The 24,461-nt window shown below is 41.3% G+C and overlaps 1 protein-coding gene across 7 annotated transcripts in view; it reads right to left on the bottom strand.

The window, feature by feature from the left end:
- The window catches only part of ARMH3 (armadillo like helical domain containing 3), a 130,482-nt gene that overhangs the window by 100,043 nt on the left and 5,978 nt on the right, over positions 1 to 24,461 (bottom strand). For 6 of the 7 annotated variants that reach the window (XM_052799663.1, XM_052799665.1, XM_052799664.1 and 3 more), the window contains 13 exons: positions 22,840 to 22,951; positions 22,310 to 22,366; positions 22,028 to 22,174; positions 20,007 to 20,114; positions 18,795 to 18,887; positions 17,842 to 17,916; positions 17,080 to 17,166; positions 11,539 to 11,595; positions 10,439 to 10,482; positions 8,861 to 8,921; positions 7,775 to 7,821; positions 7,019 to 7,094; positions 4,261 to 4,354 (listed from right to left, as the gene is read on the bottom strand). In XM_052799663.1, the coding sequence (XP_052655623.1) occupies positions 4,261 to 4,354; positions 7,019 to 7,094; positions 7,775 to 7,821; positions 8,861 to 8,921; positions 10,439 to 10,482; positions 11,539 to 11,595; positions 17,080 to 17,166; positions 17,842 to 17,916; positions 18,795 to 18,887; positions 20,007 to 20,114; positions 22,028 to 22,174; positions 22,310 to 22,366; positions 22,840 to 22,941 (1,048 nt within the window). In that variant the 5' untranslated portion in view covers positions 22,942 to 22,951. Of the gene's footprint in view, positions 1 to 4,260; positions 4,355 to 7,018; positions 7,095 to 7,774; positions 7,822 to 8,860; positions 8,922 to 10,438; positions 10,483 to 11,538; positions 11,596 to 17,079; positions 17,167 to 17,841; positions 17,917 to 18,794; positions 18,888 to 20,006; positions 20,115 to 22,027; positions 22,175 to 22,309; positions 22,367 to 22,839; positions 22,952 to 24,461 lie in introns of those variants that run through there. The other variant, XM_052799662.1, reaches the window with a different exon arrangement.

Raw genomic sequence — 24,461 nt, 5'->3', positions numbered from 1 at the left:
CAACTTTATAAAAATCAAGAAGCAGAAGCAATCATAGCCTGTGCTAGAGAAATCACAACACAGCAGGGAGCAGAAATGTACTTTCCATACCTGCAGCAGAACAGCAGTTCATTGGCACGTGTCTAGGATACACTCCTTGTTACCACCAGCTGTACTTTTGACACCATAACACTGGACATCATCTGCCTTAGACTTTACAAAAAGCTATCTCAATTCCTCAGCTAATTGCACAATATGCCTCCTGCTCACTCCCCATGTACCATCTGAAGCACCGAATTTATGAGCTGTCAAACCTCTAACATGTGACTGAGCCACATTTTTACTGATGACTGAGCCTGAGCTGTCTGCAAGGGCCATTCTCAGTCTTCCCATTCAGAAAGACTTTACAAGAAATGTTGAAGGGGAGGAAAGATAAGTAGGAAAAATGCAGCATGCATTTACCTGCAGATCCTGCCAGATAAGTCTGATATCGTTTAAGATAAATTAGCTCAGACAAAAAAAAAAAACCACAACTGATGGAGCTAGTCTAGGAGGACTTCAGTAAAGCATTCAATACAGTTCTGTATGAAAAATTAAGAGTGAGGCATATAGGTGGGAACAAATGCAGAAATTTAGAGTACATCAAAGATCTGGCAAAGGAGAAACAATTGGAGAAATTATTGGTCTGGGAAGAAGTTACTACTTGAATTACTTAAGTGTCAGTTTAGGGAATAGTTTTCTTTTTTCAGAGTGACCTGAGCACAAGAAACAGTTGCTTGCTAATGAATTTGCTACGGGCAGAAAGTTGGGATATGTAAACACAGAGGAATATCAGACTGCGCACAAAGAACGAGATAAAAACAAGGACCAGATAATAAATACAAGATGAAATTCAACAATGCAAGCTATAAGGTCAGGAATTCAGGGATTTATTTCTGTGGCAAGCTGACTGCTCATCAGCTGCAAACGAAACACTATGACCCCATGGTACCCTATCATACCACGAGATGACGAGCTACCAACACAGAACACTGAAGAGTGTGGTCCTACAACATATCCAGAAATCCACTTCCAGCAGAGACAGGAACACAGTAATGCACTGCACAAGGTGCTGGTGAGACCTTGTCTCGAACACTGTGCATAGTTATGCTGATCCCATGTTCAAAGAGGATGAACTCATACTTGAACAAGTTTAGAGAAAGGCTAGTAGGTTGACCAGAGGAACAAAGTGCCCTTCTTACGAGACAGCAAAATACACAGGTGAGTAACCCAACATATGAAAAAGAGCTCTCTGTGTTCCAACATAAGGTTAACATGATAAACTGACAAGAAATGCAGGTTGGAAAGCTGAAGATTTCTAACCAAGGAACAAGATGCTGAAATTGCCTCCCAACAGGAATTAACAGGAAACAAATTTAACAAATTAAGACAGAGTTTGATAAATTTAAGGGATCCTATGATGATGTGCCTGCAAGCACAAGGCACTAGATTCAAGGAGTCAAGGGGATCTTTTCCAGCTCTATGTGCCTCTCCTGACATGACAATAACACTACTGTTCTGGCTGCCTAGGAGCTCAAACTCACAGGTTTTCACAAGCAGGAGGTCATAGGTGGCTTGAATTACAATTGCCAGAAGGCGCTCTCTCTTCTCAAGCTGTAAAGATAGCCTAAGATAGGGCTACCTTTGCACTGGAAACAGATCTGCAGACCACTAGGACACACATCTTAAGAGCTATATTATCTCTTTTCCATCTATCCTCAGGAATGCTCAAGGCTTTTCTCACTCTTAAGGAAAGATGAAGGTATTTATGATGAGATTGGACCTTGCGAGAAGTGAGGAACTACTCACATCTGATTTTTGGATGGCTAGGTTTGGGGCTCTGAGGGAAAGTGATCTGATCCTGTAGGCAGTTGTATTTTGGTTCAGAGAAAAGTCTGCTTTAACAAACAATGCCTTTCATAATTCAAGCCTTATATCTCATAACCCTGTAATGAGGCAAGTAAAGGTTTATCTACCCCTGGAACTGGGGCAAGTACAGGCACAGAAGGATGAAGGAGATGAACCAACAGTAAAATGCAGGTTTCTTTAAACTGAGCACTGAGAAGCCCAAAGCACAGCAGAGGTTCTCCTGGAGCTCAGGATTACACAGTCACCTTGAATATAAAATTGTGGCCCTTGGAAACAACAGGCCAAATAGATCAATGTAACCTCACTGTTCGAATCACATCAAAGAAATGATAAAGGGGCTTTTAGCTTCTAAAGGCTGCACATCCCCAAGCGTGAGCTGTTTTAGCGCATTCAATCTTGAAGCTCTGGGGCTCCTGACACGTTGCTAACATGCCCAGTCTGTTGGCAAAGTCTATGCAATGAAACTGGAAGCTTTTTCACCCCCAATATTATGAATAGCTCATAGATTTAACTAAAAGTCTGAAAAACATATTTATATCCCCAGTGGGTCCTTCTAGAGCTGTTACAATGAACGCAGTGAATGAGTATTTAACAACAGTAAGCAAACTGACATTTAGATAACTATGGTGACAGGCACACTTGATTTACATATTATGGATCAACAGTTTCTAGCAAAAGTCTCATTTTTAAAAAAAAGAAACCACTCTGAAGAACACATCGCTGCTTATCCTGGTTCACGCTACAGACCTTGATTTTTTTAACACACATTTTGAAGCTTTAAAAGGTCTTAATTCACACTATAGGCTAACAGCCAGAGAAATTTCAAACCAGAATATGAACCCATTTTTAATCCCAGTCTGCACAAAAAAAGGTGCCTGAAACTCAAAGATGGATTTCTACATGTTGCTGTAACTTGAAAATAGCTCAACTACACAATTTTTTTAAATGCAGGAGAAAGAAGAAAGCAATCTTTTCATTCCAAAGCCAAAAAGCCTCTTGCTAACTTTCAGCCATAGTCAAATTTTACAGCTGAGTTGCAAGACCTTAGAAAATGAGGAAAATTCTGTCATACCTTTAAAATAACAGCAATACTAAAGCACCACCAAATTAAACCAAGCCGACATCCTCAAAAAAAAGAAAAATTATCACTGAGAGTAGGGGTCAGCAAGGTGACAGCAAATAGAAATAAGGAATGCTTCCCGATGTAATTGCTGCACATTAAGATCAGCTCCTCTCCTTAAACTTAGTAACCCTACAAGTGGCAAGAAGCCTCAAGCTTCACAAGATCACTACCTCTGCTGAAAGCAGGATGGAGTTTTTGTTTTGCTTTTGGTTTTTGGTAAATTAAAAAAAGAGAGTGTGAGCAAGCTGTAGATGTAGGTAAGCATAAATTCTGTCAGTTGTATAATATGGTGTGGGTGGATACATTTGCAACAAACACATTGAACAGAAGCCCACAAAATGCCCGTCCCTCTACATTTTATGTTATACACACGGGGAGATTTGAGGCATAGGGGGCTTTTTAACTGAAGCTTTTGATATCCATGGTAACCAGACAGAATTCATCCACAAGGAGGATCATCCTTAACTAGGGTATCAAATGACCCGAATAGCTGATATAACTGAGTAACCCAGGCTGCTTTTTCCCAGCAATATCTCCAAACTGTGCTCTATTCAAACTGACTCTGTTCCTTCATTAAACACTTTCTTCAGATCTAGATGATGCCATTGAAGTACGTGACGACAGCCATTTGATTTCTTCTCTTAAACTAGGCTATATCTATCCATACCTTAAACGAAAAGGGGTTTATTTTAGATGATTTGAAAGTGTATTTATATGGACATGTAACATCTCATTTAGAAAAAAGATCTCCAGTCATTTACAAAGCCTACCAGAGAAAAGGTAACAAGAGGGAGGAATACCTCCACACCCAGGTTGGATTCAGATCCCAATTAATACAAAGCTGAGGACAAGTGCATTAACAACAAGCAGGAATCCACTGCGATTCTCTGTAAATCTGTTCCAGTGACAAGTAATCACAGGCAAAGAACCTGACACTAGAAATATTCATAAGTAAAAGCCTACATAGAATAACTAAAGGGTTGGGTGTATCTTCACGCAGATACTGGGACAGTACTGTTTTCAGAAGGAATATCAGCATAATTTTGTTGAGCAATATACAAGGTAAAACAGCAATAAACTCGAGGCAAAGAATCTCGCTCATGTTTAGTAAGGCAAGTCACTCCAGGAAGAGACCATCGGGTTACATCTGCTCCAGACAGACCTCATTAGTTGCCATCTTGAGAAAATGCTTTGCTAGTTATTTTACAGTTTTTAATTGTTTTTCCCCAGGAGATCATTACATTTCTTACCATCTGAAGAAGGCGGGGTGGTTCCAAGTGGAGTGACAGGTGTCATTGGAATTGGGCTTGTTGGTGTTGTCATCAGCCCCATTTCAGGATGGCTCTAACAGAAAACACAAATGGCCATACATACACAGGTCAATAGCTTCCCTAGGCACTAGTCATACAGACTGCAACTTGTACTGTTCCAAGGCCTCACGCAATAGACGTGACTAATGAAGTCTCAAGAAACTTCAACCTCTCCTCCAAAAAGTAAGGCTATGCTTCTTGACCTTGGACATCTAACAACTAAACTGTATATCAATTTCTTTACTCCACAAAACATAAAAATACGTCAGAAAGTGGTGGCTGTCCCCAGCAGACAGATAACATGCCCTTCTCCAGGGTAGAATGGGAAAAGGTATGCAGAAGCCTACACTGTTTACAGCTTCCAGTTCCCCCCAAAACAACCCAAGGGTGTGCATTTGAAGTCTTCCTCCAAGATCCTTTTATTTCTCTTTCTAAAAGCAAATTCTCCTCACTCCTGCCCTCCACCTGTTCATATTCAAAGACGATGGCAATTTATTACTTCCCTGTCTCACTATAAAGCCCAGGCACTGCAGGAAAAGAGCACGTAACATAAATAACACCATCATTATCGATCCTCTCAGCTTCCATCAGTCCGTTACTCTCCTCACTTCATCTTTGCTAATAGTTGCCTGCCTAATTACTGCTTTGACTTTACTCTTTATAAGCTTCCAGATCTATCCACACTGGTGAGACTGTAGGCAATCTGCCATGCTATTCTAAGTCTGGCTGCCAAGCAGCGTCCGTTTCATAGGACAAGCTTTACATAAATGTATCATCTGCCTTAATATATCATCACAATTTCAAAATAAAAGAAAGGGATACAGAACTGCTGATTTGACATTAGTTCCACAGGATTTTTCACAAGTGGATATCCTCCACAATGTCTTTGAATACCTCATTTTATGAGCAACTATAAATGCATGTATTTTATGAGAAGCACAGACACACATACCACAATTCAAAGACAATTTAAAATCATTACAGGTACAGATTTAAACTTTAAAATACAATTTTCCATTGAAAATCTTACATAAAACACGTTTGCTTCCATAGATTTTTTTATGGTGTTTACCTTTCTTTTCCTCAAACACTGTCAGTTGAGAGATGATAGTGCCACCTAGCAGCAAAAACTGAGGACCAACAAGCTGGTAAATATACCAAAACGTTAACACTTCAGGCATCAACACAACTGTATCCCTGCTCTTCCTATGTGCCCACACAGCAGCAGGTAGTCACTCATGCAATGACTGCAATGGACACCAACTTAGACAAGACCATTCATCAGCTTTTATAAGGTTTTTTTCAAAGGACAGCATGACCTACCTTGCCCTCTCTTAAATGAAGGATTACAGACGATCCACCCAAGAACATCAGGCCTCCACTTCAATTAAACCCACTGATCAGGGGCCACTTCAGCTATCCCTTTCACAAATAACTAGTTTATCCTTTTATTTTTAACTAAAGAGCTTTTACTCTAGCTGCTCTTTTCCTGCCCTACTCTTTTCCCTGCCAAAGGCCTCTCTTCCCTCTGGGATATCTTGACCACAAAAAGACCTGAGTTGGTATTACACAGAACTGAAAGAGCAGAAATCTCTCACAAGTGGTAGGAATGAATAACCTGGGAAAAGAGAGGCAGAGAACCTCAGCAAATTAACCACCCGTGGAACAGAAGCTTTCTTCAGAGGCAGTAGTTCTGCCTATCCGACCTCTTCCATCACCACTACTGCCAGGAGTCCCCGAAGGTCTCCTCCAGCACACCGAGTGTCTAGCCCGTGATGCATGGCTGCACTCTGAGGACCTGAAATAACTGGGGAAAGGTGTTAACTGTTTTGTTGATGTCATTTTTCTCACAGATTACCACTAGTACTGACAAACCAAAATTAAAAGCCTAAACCTGAACGTTTTCCTAAACACATCAGGCTATCCTTCCAGCTAGCCACAGCACGATCACTGGATCAGACAGACTTGTTATCTGTCTCCAAGCAATAATCACCTTTGCAAACTCACACAGTGTTTAGAAAAGCATCCAGAGGTTTGTGATCGGAGGTATGGAGCAGCCCACTGCTTCTCAGAAGGCTGCCATAGCTGTTTCTTCACCATAAACAGCACAAGGAGGAGTGCTATGCTCTGGCAACAGTCTCCGAAGCAAAAGGGGCTGGGCTCTCCAAGGAAGTTTGAACACAAAATAGTATTTGAAACAACAGTTGTCACATGTCCCTTAGTCCCTAAATGAAGGATACCCAAACAGATAACAACGTGCAGCCTGTGCACACCCGCAAAGGGCAATTCATCCAACTTTGGAGCTGGATCAGCCTCTTTCCCTCAACCCTAACCTAACAAGAGCATGACTTGCTCTGATAACTGCAGCAATCTTATCCCTACCAGTCCACTCACTTCATCCTCCCACTAAAGGCAGTATCAACAGGGCACAGAAGGCTCTCCACGCAGACCTTCCCATTCAGTGGGAAAAATGACTCATTCCAGCATGAGCTGTGCCCTCAAAACTTTACTCATTTTCTGGCAAGGCAGGAAGCATTTCCTACAAGTATAATAAACCCAGGCCCTCATCTACACCTATGACAAGTATGCAAGGGAAAAAAAAAAGAGAAAAACTTATCTTTTCACCAGTTCCATTTCTGACTCTAATTTCAAAGACATCCCTTACAAAGAAACAGGCAAACATCACACTGAAACTCACTTGTGCCAGAACTGTGATGAAATTCCGGTTTAAGTGAACAGCTTCATAGAGGGCCAGAAGGATTGCTTCATTCGTTCTGTAGAAAGGATACAGACAAAAGCACAGTTAGTTAAGGGCTAACATCAGATGAGAATCCCAACAGCAAAGTTTTTCAGAAGCATGGCCCATCTGAAAGAAGACATTTTTTTTTTCAACTATATAAAACTCTGCCTCTGCAATCCAGTTGTTCTTCTGATTATTAGTAGTTAGCAATCCATAAAAATAGCTATTTTTGGAGCTCAACTACATTCTTTGTTCCCCTCTGGCTGAAGGTCTCCCTCATTGCTCAAACAGTGTTTTCCCTTTAAAGTCCTTTCTTTTAAGGGCAGAGGTTCCTACAGACACCACAAACCCTCATAGTGATCACCTGCCCCCTTGATTTAGAAAACATTTTGTTGGGGACAAGAGTGCACAAACCATCACTTCCCATCTGCCACCTCCAACATGCCCATTATATGTTAAAAATGCCTTGTAAAAACCACAGAGGTTTTTTTTATACACTTCATTACAAGCAGTTCAGCTGTGGCTCTTCCTGCTGCACCCTTCTCACTTAAGTTAGAATCCATAGTTTGCAGAGGTGTGGTACCATTTTAGTTACAAGAGAACTTCTCTCTCTAGTTCGCTTTGCTACATTAGAACAGCTCCATGATGGAGCGGATCATGTTGACCAGTGTGGTGAGTTGCCATTCATTGTCTAACGAACATCTGTGCACTTACTGGACTGAGATTTTCTCATCAGCATCTGCTATGAACATGCTGCCCACCTATGGAAAGAAAGAGTATTGCATAGGAGGAATTTGTGAAAGCTATTAGACAAGAGAGAAGACATGGATTTAACTAAACCAGAAGTGCCCTGGGAGAGGTGTTCTCATCCAAGGCACACATGCAACTTTCTTCCTAATACTAGTAAAATACAAATGGGAAACAGGATGACCATCTACAAACACATTTTATTTTGCACTACTGTCACTGACCAATGCTTCACCTGTCAAATCACAAAAGAGGAAAAAAGGACTGTATCTTGAATCCCAACCTGGATTAGTCTGCAATTCTATAAGAGGACAACAGAGATCATTTCCCATCTGCTTGCTCAAAAGTGGTAGCAGTTTTACCCATATCACTCCTGACAGACTGCTGTGAACACTGAACTGACCTTACTTACAGGAAATTTTCCTGTCAGTCAGATCTCAGACTACAATTAAATCTCAGACTAAATCAAAGCCAAACTGAACAAGGGGAACAGTGGATATTCTTCACACGGAAGAAATTCACAATTGCCTTTGAAGGCTACCCCTCCGAAAAATGCAGACACTGCTCATTGCAGAACCCAAGCTTACTTCATAGCTACAGTGCATCCAGGCTTGAGAAACAAGACAGTAAAGAAACAGATCTCTAAAGCTAGTGGCAGACTAGACTTTGCCACAAAAATATTCAGCTTCTCTGTTTAAGGCTACATCAGCAGAGCAGCAACTTGTTTTTAAAAATAAGTAGCTGTTTAAAAGTGTCCAACAAGTAATTGTGATTTTTAAAATAAAGTCAACTAGAATGAAGAAGACGAAGGAAAACAATTTCAGTTATCAACACCAGAACAGAGATCTCAGCCTTTGAAAGAGCTTTCCCAGCCAGACAACAACACGCTCCTCAGAATACAGCCATTTCAGTTGTATTTAGTTTGGATTGCATCAATGCATGTCCTCCTCCAGACCCCACATCCCAAACTCACAGTTTTTGGAAACACCCTCTTGCTGAACTTCCCTGAAGGCACCTATTTTAAGAATAGAAAAACACTGCTTCCTTGCTTACCATATTAGTTAGGGCTGAGAAGAAACCACTCTGGTGCTCCTCTTCCTTATCTTTGTATTGCCTGAACAAAAAGGAATAAGGATGAAGCTTCAGGGTTAGAAATGGAACTAGGGTTATTTTATCTAAATCCCTATGAGACAGTCTTATCTGATAAAAATACAGGATGGAGAAAGCTTCCACATTTACAAGCCCTTTACAAGAACTCATGAAAAGAGATGCAAAGGATATTAAAATATCTGTAAACTGTGTAGAGTTGAAGTGGGGTTGCTGAAAGATGTGAGACTGAACAATGTCTGTGCTGTTATAGAGTATACATCCAGTCTGGGCTAACACTGAAGCAAGAGGACCAAGTGACTTAGGAAATTTTGTCCTGCACTGGCAAAACAGTAATGAACCACAGGAACACACACAGTCAGTAACCACAGAACAGTTTCGTTTCAATCGTCATCCGCTACAAACTAAACCAGAGTCGATCACCCTATGGCCAGCAGAAACCATGAGGACCATTATGGTTCATGGCCTGGTCCCATGCTCCTGGAGTAAGTGAAGGGACTGGAACTGGAGTAAGTGAAGTCAACAAATAGGTTGGGTACTTCAGATTTAAGCTAAGTTGCTTCATAGGGCATTCAAATGGACTAGCAAAGTTCACATGGCCATTTATTGTGTCTTTCATACAGGAATCTGATCATACAAAATGCAACATGCAAAGAAAACAATTTATATTTTTTTGGGAAGGGGGAAAGAAAGAGCTAAGCAAAACAGGCCATAGTCTGAGACAGCTTTTTTCAGAATGAAGTTGGGTGGGTGAGGTTTTTTTCTGCTTTACTCTAATAATTTACTCTGTTAAATACATTTACATGATTTGCTGATCTTGCAAGTCATCTGCATATCTATAACAGCAGACCTTTAAAGGAATTAAAACATTTTTCTGGATACTTTGAGAATCCTACTGCAGAAAAAAAAGTCTTGGTTTGCTCAGGAGAAATTGCTCAATTTTCCAAATTCTTCTGAAGTCCTCTTCTTAGGCAAACTTCTACATTTTTTGCTGTTGCTTATGAAGCAGAAGCTTGGAACATGCTACCCCTACTGCTGGTTTTCTGGCCCTTTCTTCAGAAGCAGTTAATGCTTTCCACCATTTGCAAGAGCATACAACCCCTAATCATCTCTGATTTGGCATGTGGGTAGTCCTGGATACATTTGTTTGGTTTAGATCATGTTTCAGTTAAATCAATTTTCTAACAGAGAAGTACTCAGCAAATCATTTATCTTTTCACTTGGGACTAAGATTTTACAGGCTCATACAGAGGTAAAATCCATGATAGTAAAAACTTACAATAGATATCTTCCCTACAGCAAGATCTCTCCTGAAGCACATCAGCACAGCTGGTACAGATGCATTTACACTTGCAATGACAGCAACAACTGAGCCGAAGTACCTCAAAGCATAAGACTATTCCCTGCCTCTCCAGGTGCATCAGGGCTGTTAGGTGATAAGTAAGTGCTTTAACACAAAAAAAAGTTTGTGGAAATGTACAGCAACTATCGTGCACTGAAAAACAAGAGACAAATAGGTTTTACCTGTTATATTCTGATAGAGCCTGGGCAATTACAAGTCCCATTCCCTGAAAAGAAAAGCATTAAAAAATATTTACATTACAAATCTCAATGCAGGAAGTCACGCACTGAACACACATAGCAGTGCTGCCCCTGCCAAGATAACCCAGCACGCTATGAAGAATTTCCCCTGAAGCTGTTTGAACTATTAAGACATCCTATGATACAACAAAAATATCATCCAAAAATCAAGACACCAAAATTTAAATTTTCAACTTTAGTCAACTTTAAAGTTCACTAAGTTCAACAGAGAACATTTACTCTCTTTGGACCTCCAGACAGAGCTTACTTACTCAAGAAGCCTCAATGAAGCAGCAAGAACTTCAGAAGGAAGCTGGTGTCAGAGGAAAGACACCCAAAAGTTCAAAACAAAGGCCACAAACACTAGTAATCTTTTCACTTCTTGCAAACAGCCTCCACCATTCCACAGCTACTGGTCATCCTTTCCGTCAAGCTAATTTAATTAACTCAGAATAATCGTTCTCGCCCTCTGGTTAGCATGGAGCTTGCTTTTTACTTCAGCTGAAGGACAGCTTCTAAGTCCAGACCTCACACAGCTCATAGTGTGCTGCCACTTTCTATCCAGGCCTGGATACAACATTTATGCAGTGGCTACAACCCAAAATATGTTGCAGGACTCTTGACTCAGGTACAAGCTTCCACTGAGCTACAAGAATTGACTTGAAGACTGGTAAAACTGGATGCCACAGCACTGGAAGTGAGATGATCTTTGGCATAAGCCATCTTGTGCCTCTTTGGCACGTGACAGCAAATAGTGTATAGATAGTTCATAAATGTATAATAGATCAACTTTAGCATGTTCCTTGCTACCTAGCTTTTTAACCACCCCCACCATTTAACTGGTGATCAAACTGTCCAAATCATGAGCTGCCTAACCTATTGCAAGAGTGCAGTTAGAGCAGAAACCCACTATACTGGTGTTCTTTACAGTAGCACTGTTATAGTCGTTCTTTCTACCAGACACCATGACTGCATTCATTACACTAACATCACATGTGAAAGAGCATCCCCAGCAGTGCAGAGGAATCAAGTCAAATACTCACATTGAGTGTGGCTTCATCATCGACGATGGAGAGCTTCACAATGTAGGGATTCACTGACTGCTCAGGGTGGGGGAGAAGGAAGAAAGAAAATTGGTCTTAAGTTCAGCCTTCAGGAAAACAACTCTATTATCTTTCCAAGTTTACCCAACCACCTGGGAAGAATATCTCTCACGTCCCACAAAGCAGAACACACACAAAGAAACAGGAGTCACAGCACACGCTAAGGCCACTATGCCTGGGACACCTTCTCTTCACCGGCTCAGCCAGGCAGTCTCATGATTTTATTGAGAGGAGGAGGAGTTTCTGCTCCTCTGCTAGCTCATCTGTCAGTCTTGAAAGTGGAGCAGCTGTCCTGCAAGCCTGTTATCTGTGACACACACACTGTTATGCAGCAGGAAGCAGCAGTGAAGCTGGGTCTGAACATTAGCGTTCTCATTATCTCCCTTCTGCAACACCTTGCAAAGATTACTTAAAGAAAGGAGGACCCGGGAAGGCATGACAATGCTATAGACTCATCTGCTCCTGGGTTAGAGCTCAACACTTTAATAGTTTACACCACTGAGAGGTGGAAGTCTCTGGAGAACATAAATTCCTCAAACTTAGCTGAACAAAGCACACAGGCTCCATCTATAAAGATAATTCCTAATACTTTGGGAAGCATTTTAGATTAGCAATGTACATTTGTTTTTCCTGGTTTATATATGTCAGTGCAAAACTAACACAGCTGATTTGGAGTGGGAAGAATAAAACCCAAAGCATGCATCACATGCAGCCCTACAAGTTACGCAGTTATCTAATGGATTTGCTCATGGCTTAACAGCAAGTTAAAAATAAGGCTGATCAGAAAACACCACTCTCGCAATTATTTGGTGCTTTGGGAGGATCAGGCTTTCCTTTTGGTTCAGAAAAGAAACTGATCAGAACAGACCAATGCTCAGCCAGTCTGTCAGCCTGCCCCCAGCAGCACGCAGCCCTGTCTGCTGTCCCAGAAAAAGACAGAAAACTCACACAGAACCCATCTGTGCATGAAGCATGCAAAGACACTTCCTTGAGGCTGGAGTAGAGACTCCTATTGAGTAACAATATATGTGGTCCTCTCTGTACAACCATGCTCCTCTTCAGAAATTAAATTTAGTCAGTGTCAGTAACACAGAAGCAAGCTTCACAAATTTGTAATTAAATATAGATTAAAATCCATCCTTGTAAATATCTTAGTTTTGCTAATTTCAGTCATTCTCTTGCTCTCCTTATACAACAAGGAGAAACTCTCCACACCACAGCTGACACACAGAAGAGAGGCCTGCCTGTGACTCGTGACCAATAAAAGTGATGGGGCTTTTCCAGGCAATGGGCAGCAGGGCTATCCTGGATTAGAGGCTGCAGAGTTATCCAAATTCCCAGATGTGGGCAACAAGCAAACTGGGAGATACTACACTGACCAACACCACCAGGCTGCCCTGAGTCCCAGGCATACACTCCATCCCATCACAAAAAGGGAGGGGGCCTGGGTTCGTTGTCATCTCCAGCCTACGAACAACTCTTCACACTCCTGTTGCCCCTGACTTTCCAAGATACATGCTCCATGTCTCCTGCCTCTTGGCAGCAAGATGTTATCAGTGCATGGCTGATTGGGTCATGAAGCTGGCCTAGCTAGCTACAGATCTCTGCCCTCTACCTTTTCAATTGTCATTTCCATATCTGCAGAAGTCTGCTTAATAATTCCTGTCTGAAGTATTCCATTCCCCTGACACATTCCATGCTCCTCTAGGCTTCCCTAACTCCTTAAGCAGCAGGCAGATGTCTAACCAGTGCAATCCACACGCCGTGTTACTCTATATGGGACAAGGCAGTTTCTAGTGCCTTTCAGTGTGCAAGTCTGTACCAGTGTGATAAGAATATTTCCTGTGCTGCCCACAGAGCGTGCAGTTTGCTCCTGCCCCTCGAGAGCCAACAGTTCCAGCTATTGTCTGTGAGCATCAGTCTGCACATCTACGATGAACATCAGCAACCTACAAGTTGTACAAGCACCCCTAAGCCCACGCCATGCACAATCCTGTTGTTTCAGAGTCCGGTTCCCCTCTCACTGGGAATCACAGCAAATGTTTTAAAAGTCAAAATTACGCCTGCCACTCCACAACATGCAGAAACTTGCAACAGCCTTGAAAACTGGTTGATAAGCATTTTGAAAACTTCAAAGTGTGTCAATGAAGCAGTTATACAAACTTAGAAATAGCTTCTGCCTCCAGAAAGAACTCAAAAATATGATTCACAGCTCTTCAGAGCACAGGTCTTTTCCTATCACTGCCATCAGATAACAAACACTATAGCATTAAAGTGGTCTTGTCAGTGATGAGGTACAGACACAAACTCCTGGAACTTGGGAATACTCAAGATGTCCTCCACGAACTACCCACCATTAGATGCCAACAATCTCACAGAAATTAAGGTGGAATCTGCGAGGAGATCATTACCAGATAATTTTTAAAGCAATCCCCAGGTGAAAGATGCCATACAAAGTGAGTATTATATGAAGAAGCATACAGGTCTGACAGACGGAACAAGATTTCCCCCATGCCCCCAAATGTACCTCTGCCTCCAACACAAACCTATGGGAAACAATTTTTTGGTAGGAAAAGAAAGTAGAAGAAAAACAAGCTAACCATGTATAATCCCTAGTTAAGTGCTTAACTTATGTTCACATCTGTAACACAAATGAAGGCCAGAGTCCACTCGATTATCCCTCACAAGGCTTTTCCCTGAACGCTCATGAGGGATGATTCAGCAGCTTTGCTGCCAGCCCTGATGAGGCCATCTCCTCTGCAGGCAGGCCATCTTGCAGGGAACTGGAGCTTGGATAATAACTCCTTTTGTTAAAGAGATTCATTTAAAACAATATGAGGTGAGAGAGACCTTTTTTTTTTAAAAAAAAAAAAAAAAAGAATTTTCTGACTCTACAGTGTTGCTAAGTGTCTCTTCAGCACCTCTGCTTGACTATATCAAGGACAGGCAAGTGCACGTAACTGGACGTGAAAGGCTGTTGGATACACTATATGCTGCCAGACAAGCACACAAGGGGAAAAACCCACATTTTGATTGATTTCTTTCCGCTCTGCCTAGCAAAAGATACAATATGCGATTCTGGAAGGTTGAACGTGAGGCAAAGAAATTTCCACCTAGACGTTACCAAAGAATCTAACTATTTAAAAGTCACTACCTGATTTTATGTTTTAACTTGCTATTCTAGCAGTCATCCCTTAAAACACTGAGGAAGTGATCACATAAATACCCTTCCTCACAGCATTTTCTCTGTTTGGCAGCCTTTTGTGTACACTGAGATTCACCATTTTCCTGATATAGTCAATTATTTAGTTACTCTTATGTTTCTCTCACATAGTATCAAGGTAAAAGTATTTTCTCTGAAATCAAGACTAGGATTAAAAAAAAAAAAAACAAACATAAAATATAGCTGAAGACTTGAATAAGTATATACTTGGAACAACTTTTGAAAATTACTAGGTTTCAAATCAGGGACATGTTTAAAGGTTCCATGTAAAGACATGTAAATCATTTTTACTCCTAGAACAGAAGTTAATGAGCAAGCCAAGATCTCAGCTACACTGGTAATGAAAACGTAGACAGATATTCCCCGGGGAATTTGAGAAGAGACTACAAAATTCACATCCCAAAAATATGAAAGAACATCCTGATGCAAAACACATTGGTATTCACATTCAAGACAGACACAAAATCATAGTCGACTAATGAATTTTCAGCCTAATTAGATTTTCTTAAGCAGCTGGAAACACAATTTAGCAACCAATGAAGTTCAGAACAGAAAAGAACCTATCAACTGCAGCACAGTTAGCTAAAAAGAGTACTCCAAAGGATTTGAAGCATGAAAGCATGCTACAATACACTGACAACCTGGCAACCACCAAACTGACTCTGAGGGCCAAAGAACAGCAAATGAAAGCAGCTACTCTACTTAAGGACAAGGATTATGACTTTGCTTGTAGTGCTGCTTACAAAGCGCAATGTCAGGCAGCCATCATATGAAACCTTTCTTCAAGTTGCTTTCAACTTCACCAGATGAACTGCTTAAGCTGAAATTCCCCTTGCTACACGTCTGCCTCAGGTTGGATTGTACTTTTTAAACATCAGCACAATTTCTTTTGGGTGCACAGTTTGAAGATATCTAGGACAGTGTTTTCCAAAGCACTCGACCCCAACTCAATACTCTACAGAAAGCTACTGCAAAGAGCAGAGGACAAGTCTTATATACTCACAGCACTTTACCTTACTAACAACATATACTATAGTTCACAGGGATCCATAGCTCAGGGATGGGACTACACAGCTCTCCACCCTTTGACCTGAATGTTGCAATGAGACCTCTGGTCTTTCCAGTCTGCCCTCATCAGTAACCCTACCCATATCATTCCCAACAGTTTTCCCTCCCCATATCATTCCCAACAGTTTTCCTTCATGGCCATATACTAAAAGCAAACTCCATGCTCCTATTCCACGCTACCATGACACAGACTGCTGAACAGAATCTGTAATTCATGATTCTGACAACATTTACAGGAACGAGAAATTAACAGGGATTACTTTGACACTAAGTGTAGCTCCTGTCTTTGCCTATTCTCTAGGTCTATTCATAATTCAAAACAAGATCTATTATAAAACCAGGTACGTTTTAGAGCCTGCCCCCTCCCAGTAATTCTGTTGAGGAGGGGGTATTCCAGCACTTTACCATTTTTTGCTGATCTAAATATATTAAGATATTCCTAATGATGGAAAAAAATAAGATTGTTCATTAAAGCATCGTGCCTCATGCAAAGAAAAACCAATATTAGGTGTAGTTTTGACATTTTAAATGTTCCTTTTTCAAGGTGATGAATAACAGAAAAAAATGGGAATACACCACAAAGTAGCACAACCAGTTTAAAAAAAGGAAGATGAATAAAGTTTCACAGAAAAGAATCAGTCAAAGAGATAGAGACAGACTTCTCTTGGAAATACTAGCTGTGATGTTTCAGTTCATTCTTTGGTCACAGCTTCACTATCTCTTCTGGGGATCTGTGCTCTTTCAGTCTGCTCGTCAGGTTCCGAATCACAATTTCGGTCTGAAGCCCAAGACGACTGACAGCTCATTTTACTTTGGAGATCATGTATAACCACACAGTCATACACACAGAGGCAAACACACGAGTTTGGCACAACAGTAACTCTTCCAAAAGGACCTTCCTCAGAATACTTTCATGAAGGAAATGCAAATCCCCTAGGTAGTTTCTTTCATGCTTGCACAAAAGGAGCTGTATATCGTACACATTTGATTATACACATACGTCAGAGACAGATACAGTTAGCATAGTATGACTGCCCTGAAAAACTTCTGTAGCTCTGTGCTGATACCCTGATAAATGTTAGTGTGTACTGCTGAAAACTGTACTGTAGGCTGCCTTAATAATCCAGAGGCCAGTGTAAATTAATGAAGTAGAGAGAAGCGATGTTTCTGTTACCCAGAAGAATACCCACCTCATACTTTCTGTAGTTGACCAGCAAGGCAAGAAGGACAACAGCATCATAGCCATGTTCCCTGCGACTAAGTGGGCTGGACAGGATCTGGAATAAATAATCACACTGTTCTGTTCAGGCCTGCTTCAGGAAGCTTGCAGTGACTCTCAAACAGTGTGTGGCGTGAAATACATCCATAAGAGCAAATTATGTCTTAACTGAAAGAGGATATTTAAGGTTGAGGGAGTGTTGGTGCTTCCAAGAAGTTCTGCACACAGAGAAGCTTATTTATTGCAGATAGGATGCACATAGGCTTTCTGGGCATAAAGGGCAAATATATTTCTCAACAGCACTGGACAGTATCTCAGTGCATCACCAACATTATCTGTGCAAGTTTTTTGGGTTTCCCCAAGCCCAGTTCCACTTCTTAAAAGTATAATTTATCAAAGAGCAGAAAAAAACTCAATATATCCAGAATGCCTTTTGAAAAAAGTTCCTCCAATACAGGAAGTCTCTGTGAAATTAGCCCAGCTTCTATGCACAAATGTCTCAAGTGAAAATACTTTAAATACTCAGTAGTGACTAAAAACAGCAGACTAGAGTAAGTAGGAGACAGCACTAAAAGAAAAAATTAAAAAAAAAAAAAAATCTATGACTGAGCTATGAATGGAAGCAACACACAGAGCCAGTCAGCTATGCTGCACTGAAAAAGCTGAAAACCAAATGTATCACCAAAAGCTCTCACTATGGAAGAGCACCTGCAGTAGAACGAAGAACCCTTACCTGTAATATAGCTTCAAATATGCTGTTAATCATCACATACTCCAGGATAGTGTTCTGGCTAATGTTATCTGTCACCTGAGTACAAACACAAGTTTTAAAATCTCACTCAAAGTCTCCCGTGATGCTGTAGCTGCCTCTGGCACACACTGGGAACAGAAGAGTTCTACTACCAGATGGACACATTTATCCAGAATCTCACACTTAGTCAGCAAGTCAACATGTGACTAGCAGTAGAGCTAGACATGAAGTAAAAGAAATCTGTCCTGCCTCCCACCCCTCTCTGGCAAGAAGCATGACCCTCATACTAAGAGCTCCCCCTTTCCTCTACAGATTGATATTTTACACAGCTGCATGACAACAGCCACCAGCAGCTGAAGCAGGCTGCTACACAGGAGGCAAAGAATAAAAAAACAGGGCGCATATGCTCCACTGAGCACTTTCCCATCATGAACAGGAGAGTGAAGACCTCCCCACACTCAATTATCTCTTATCGCAGCCAAAATAGTTCCCAGTTGATGATCTCCAAGAGATGATGAGTGGCCATTTATTCCAACTTCCTCATTCTTCACATCCTCACCACTCTTGTCTACTCCACACTTCCTGTCTTTCCTCAACCCCTCTCCTCTTCTCCCTTTCCATTTATCTGAGACTTCTTAAAGATCTTTTTCCCTAAAAAAGCCCTGTCAATCCAATTGACGCTTCCTCCTACATCTCTCCCCTTTTGCCCCAGTTGGCACCTATTTTATGAGGTGAAAACAGTCTGCTGGTCCATATTGGCATTATGGTTAAAGCAATGATGCACATTCTGGGCTGACCCTTGTTCTCATTTACAATTTCTTTCCCCTTCTTAAGCTTCACACTGCAGCATTCTGCTCAAGTTTTGAGGCAGTTCTGTTCCTCAGAAAGTGGCTCACATACGCCTGTAAGTTGTTATACAGCTGGTATTTATTTACCGTCACCAAGCAGAGAAGTAGCTTTAGACACAAGCTTTTGAGGCTTTCAGAACCTTCTGCACAGAGGAGCGAGTCCAAGCTCTCCATCAGATTCTAAAGAAAAACAATCACATTATTTAAAAGTATTATTTAAAATTATTTGAAATGTTTGTTACAAAAAGCTTTCTGGGAAATTCGAATACAAGAGCACCAATATAAAGCCATGTTATTCCAGAATCAATAACTGAGCCATTACTACTGTTACACAGGCCATATTCACACTATTGGTTCTCAACATTGTTTTGTGTTAACTACGTTTTAATGACTACAGGCATAACATCATGATCGTTTTCCAAGAGTTTTCTCTAGATGCATGAGGGATTTTTGTATACATATAACAATAGATTTTATTCACAAAGTAATTTTGAGCTCTACAAATATGATCTTCCTTTTTGTTTGCAAGACAGTAATATCAGTGCTTTCTTTTTTCAATATTCCATTTTACTTATAGGCACCGTGAGATTTTTTTGTAAGCAGCACACCTCCAATTCAATAGGACATACATTAGTTATGATTAAAAACAGGTACTATATAGCTCTTTAACACATATTCATAAATAACTGTTTTCCAAATACTAAGTTACAGGTAATACAGTTATTCTTCAAGGAAAAATGTAGTTCTGATAGGCAAGTTACTACTTAATATTTTCCCCAAATGTACTACTATTTGTAGAGAGATGAAAAATTACTACTTTTTGTAGAGAGATGAAAAATACAACACGAATTCAGCTTTATCACTGATTCCTTTGTCACTTCCCCAAACTCAACCTTTACAGTGAAGAGCATCAAATAAGTTTAAAATGGTACATGTGCTGATGGAAATGCGAGAACACAGGATATGACTATCAGCTAAAAATTAAGCACAAGGTATGAGGTTCAATACTAGGTACTAATGGCCTGTGACAGCCTTTTCTGGCCTTAAGATTTCTTAACCATAGTGACTGCACAGCATGGAACTAAAGGAAAAGTGCTCTGTTATATTACTAACAAACACAGGGACCCCAAGTGTCTTTATGCCACTAGCAGGTAAAGAACTTCAGGACAGCTGTTTTCAGTAAGTGGCTGGAATATTTCCCCCAAAAGCTGCACCTTGGTAGACACAGCTGTCTACATATCACTGCCCCTGCAACACAGTCGCTGCGCAAACTGTTTCTCTACATTGCCAGGGCCTCACCTTCATACACAGCTCTGCCTTATCAAAACCCACAAGCATGTTGATGATGTCAAACCCAGAAGTGGATTTGTTCTTCTGATGGACACCCCGAATCAATGCACATAAAGTCTGCAAAGGGAAAAATCAGAGGATAAGATGTAAGGCAACACCTACAACTCAATAGCAAAACCCACCCTAAGACCCTCTCCCAGCACTGTGTCCTGGTTTCAGCTGGGATAGAGTTAATTGTCTTCCTAGTAGCTGGTATGGTGCTATGTTTTGAGTTCAGTATGAGAAGAATGTTGATAATGCTGATGTTTTCAGTTGTTGCTAAGTAGTGTTTAGTCTAAAGTCAAGGATTTTTCAGCTTCTCATGCCCAGCCAGCGAGAAAGCTGGAGGGGCACAAGAAGCTGGCACAGGACACAGCCAGGGCACCTGACCCAAACTGGCCAACGGGGTATTCCATACCATGTGACGTCCCATCTAGTGTATAAACTGGGGGGAGTGGGGGCAGGGGATTGCTCCTCAGGGACTAGCTGGGCATTGATCAGCAGGTGGTGAGCAATTGCACTGTGCATCATTTGTACATTCCAATCCTTTTATTATTACAGTTGTCATTTTATTAGCGTTATCATTATCATTATTAGTTTCCTCTTTTCTGTTCTATTAAACCATTCTTATCTCAACCCACAAGTTTTACTTCTTTTCCCGATTTTCTCCCCCATCCCACTGGGTGGGGGGGACTGAGTGAGCAGCTGCGTGGTGCTTAGTGGCTGGCTGGGGTTAAACCACAACACACTGGCAAAGCACAGATACTTAAATGAATACCACCAGCCTGGAAGCTATACATTTTGTCTGACCTCTCCTCCACCTCTGCTGTTTCTAAGGAGGATCTTGGATGCTGAAAACTCAAAAAAATTAGAGAAGAATATATTTGTCCATATTTTTCCTGCTTGTTCACCCCTTCATTTCATAGCACTCTGAGGAAAGGTAATCTTACTGCTTCTTCTGTCCAGACCCAGTTTATACCAGACAGGACCATGATCTTTGGAAAATAGCTAAGTGTGGCTTTAAGGCCAAAAATATTGATCAGGAAACTGCAAGGCAGAAGCAGTGTCCAGTATATGGATACACATGCCTTAGAGCTTTCCAGATTAATTTCTTATTTCAAGCATGCCAAAACATACAACATCCATACAACATAGTTTATCACATTATGCCTGTCCATACAGCAGATGCTTTTGCTATAGAGAGCACAAATTTGTTTGGTTACCACATTGCTATACTAAGTCTGACCAATAAACTGTCTCTTTGAAGAAAAGAAAAGAAAAAAAAAAAAAGTCCAATGTCTGCTACAGGTGACTTCTCCAAACCTGAAATTCATATCCTGTATTCCTACAGCTGAGAGAAGCTGAGACAAGTGCATTCTCCAAACTGTAAGAATCAGCCTGTGAACTAATAACATCAAACATGAAGACTGAGGAGGGGAGTTTCCTGCACAAGACATGGGACAGCATAGCTTTGGTAAGGAGCAACCTGCAGGAAAACGGCTATTAATTCTGAGTGACAATTCTTCACAGCTTCCAATTATGACGTGTCGAGCAGGGAGAGTCCCCTATATAAATTTCACACTAACTTCTCCAGAGCTTTATTTCATTTTCAACCCATATGGAAATTCAAAAAGGAAGCTGAAATGAGGGACAACAGGCGAAAGCAGAATACAGACAAAGCTACACAGAGTACTCTTGAGCCCCCAAACTGACAGCCTGCAGTGTGAACAAACCCCTCTTGTCTCCCCCATTGCCATCCCTTTCATCCTGCATCATCAGATCCTCTTGAACTCTGAAACAAGCTATTGCTCTTCCAAGACCAAAGAGACTATAAATGTTTGTAACCTCCACAGACACTTAGTAGCAAGTGCTCTGTAGACATCTCTTCTCCTCAGAAGCAAAGAAAGGAGCACAAGATGTATGATACCAGCAGCAAATACATCGCCTCATCAGAAGCAAAAGAGAGCATTCACTGTCTCTCAGCATGGTACCTGTAATGCATTGACCACTCTGATTGGGTGCTCCTCACCCAGGGCCTGGATACAGTGCTGAAACAAGCAGTTGATGTTATCTTTTATCTTCATTAATTCTTCCCCATCCAGAGCCTCCAGCTTGCCTTCTAGATATTCCAAGTTGACCTGTCAGGTTAAGAAGCAGTTCACTCACGTTACATAACCACTGACACCTTAGAAACACAAGTCCTTGCATGGACAGTCTGCCACTTCGTAGGCAGAACAGCAGCAGCAAATCAGAGGACATTCAATTCCTGTTACCTTCATGAGAAACAGCTCCTCCCAAAACCTAGGGTTGCATTTACTGGGGTCCTCTGTCTGAAAAGAGAAGGAGCAGCAATGAGAGCAAACAAGAAGAAATCATTCAGGCAGAATTTAAAGAAAATCATTATCATGAGTAGCTCAGAGTCAGCACCATCCCACTGGATGACCAAGTGGTCTCACAGTATGGAATTCTGTCTACACAGATTCCCAGAAACAGAAGGACAAACAGAAGCAGCTCTCAATTGGGATGCCTCTGTTTATTTTCTGGATTATTTTTTGAGAAATACTTGAAAAGCTGTGACTTGCCATAGATCACAAATGGTCCTGGTAGACAACAGGACAAGGTGACATTAAGAAAGAGAGCAGAATATAGAGCTCTGCATGACAGTAGGAGAGCCTGAAGTGTGTGCTTACACTGTGCAGTCCTTACCTTGGGAAAAGAATCCACCATGCAGAGCCCTCAGCATGAACTAAACCAAGAAAATTTAACACAACACTTTAGAAAGAAGAGATGCTCAAGTCCTTACCGTGAAAATCTCATCATACATCAACACAACTTTCTCCTTCAATGGCTTCTTGGAGGCTGAAGATTTCCGGAGCAGCCCACCTTTCTTCTCTGTTTGGGCCATGCTGTATACCCTGAAGGTAAGAATAGACAAAAAAGGCTAAGGAAACTTGAATGTTTCTTCAAGGCATATCTGGCCTGCCTCAACCATGAAAGACTTTTTCAATGCACTGAAATACTAATAGTCTCTCACAAGCTGAAAGTAGGGGCTTTAATAACTATACCAGATAAGAAATCAGATCAAAGGTCCTATCTAGTCCTATATCCTATTTCAAAGAAAGATGCAAAAGTTCACACACAAGCAGATACAGAATAAGCTCCTTATGGATACACTTTCTTAATTCTTCTCTGCTATAAACTGATTCATGATCCGGACCAATGCACTTTACATCTAGAAAAGTAAGTATTTTTTAATCTCTTTGCATGAACTGTGATACTTGTTATCAAATGGATACCCAGTCCTTTATGACGCTGGTCAAGCCTCAAGGACATCTTGTGACAAAAAGCTCCTGAAACTGTTTGAAAAAGTCTTCTCTTATCTGTTTAATTTGCTGCCTACCAAAGCACTTCAGAATTCTACTTTTGCACTCTGAGGCAGTGACCAACACTAGGAAACATTTGGCTGCAAAGCCTCCCTCAAGCACTCCTGCCACCCTTGCTCATCCCTACCTCTGCACCTTGGCACCCCTCAGCTCTGCCAGCTGCTCTGCAAATCAAGCCAGAGTAGAACCCCAGCCTCAAAAGCATCACATGTGGTTCAGTTTTGGGAAGAGGATGGAGGAATACAGCAGAGAAGCTTTGCAGGGATTTTTTTTTTTTTAAACCAGATGAATTTCCTGACCCATTTGACAGCAAAGGGTTTTCTGGAAACACAAACAGGTTTTACTATAATTAATTGGTGTCTCATGCTTACTGATTATCCTATTAAAAAAAAAAGGGGGGGGGGGAGTATCATTATTACAAAATGAGCTGTTACAACAAGTAACAGCCATAGCTGTAGTCTTGAACCTTCTGTGACAGTCAACCCATTCCAGGGGCTGAGAGTCAGAACGCATGACTTGCCATGTACTGTCAACCTCATGTCTGATGCTACAAAGCACATCACCACTCTGACCTTGCAGATATGTATTTATCTGTAATCACAGATTTTTCTGGCAAGCATCACAGCTTTAGCACTGTTTGTACCTCCTCTGTCACTGCAGCACTGTCAGAGATACTTAGCAGAAAGGGAATGCCATCCCTTCTCGTATCACTCACCTCCCAACCTTTCTCCCATACCTCCAAAGGTAATTACACACACAGCAGCAGGATACCTCAGGCAGAAGCTTGACTTAAGTCATGCTCCAGAAAAACATGGGCAGGCTCTTGTGGTAGCTGCACTCAGCAGTATTAAATTATGCATGGAGAGGGAAGTTCACTGCAGTCAGCATCTAAGACCCCAGAGCTTTCTGAGCTGGCAGCCATGGAGACAGCTTTGGATTTAGCCTCCATCCCAGACTGCCTGAACCCCTTCCACAACCACAGCATGTTTAGATCTGTCTTTCTCTCAAAGAGCAAGTTCCAGCAACTACTGAATGCCAGTTC

This window comes from Harpia harpyja, chromosome 10, assembly GCF_026419915.1.
Source record: "Harpia harpyja isolate bHarHar1 chromosome 10, bHarHar1 primary haplotype, whole genome shotgun sequence".
In the NCBI taxonomy this organism is placed as follows: Eukaryota; Metazoa; Chordata; class Aves; order Accipitriformes; family Accipitridae; genus Harpia; species Harpia harpyja.
Note: the sequence above shows the minus strand (reverse complement) of the source record. Positions and strands in the feature narration are given on the sequence as shown.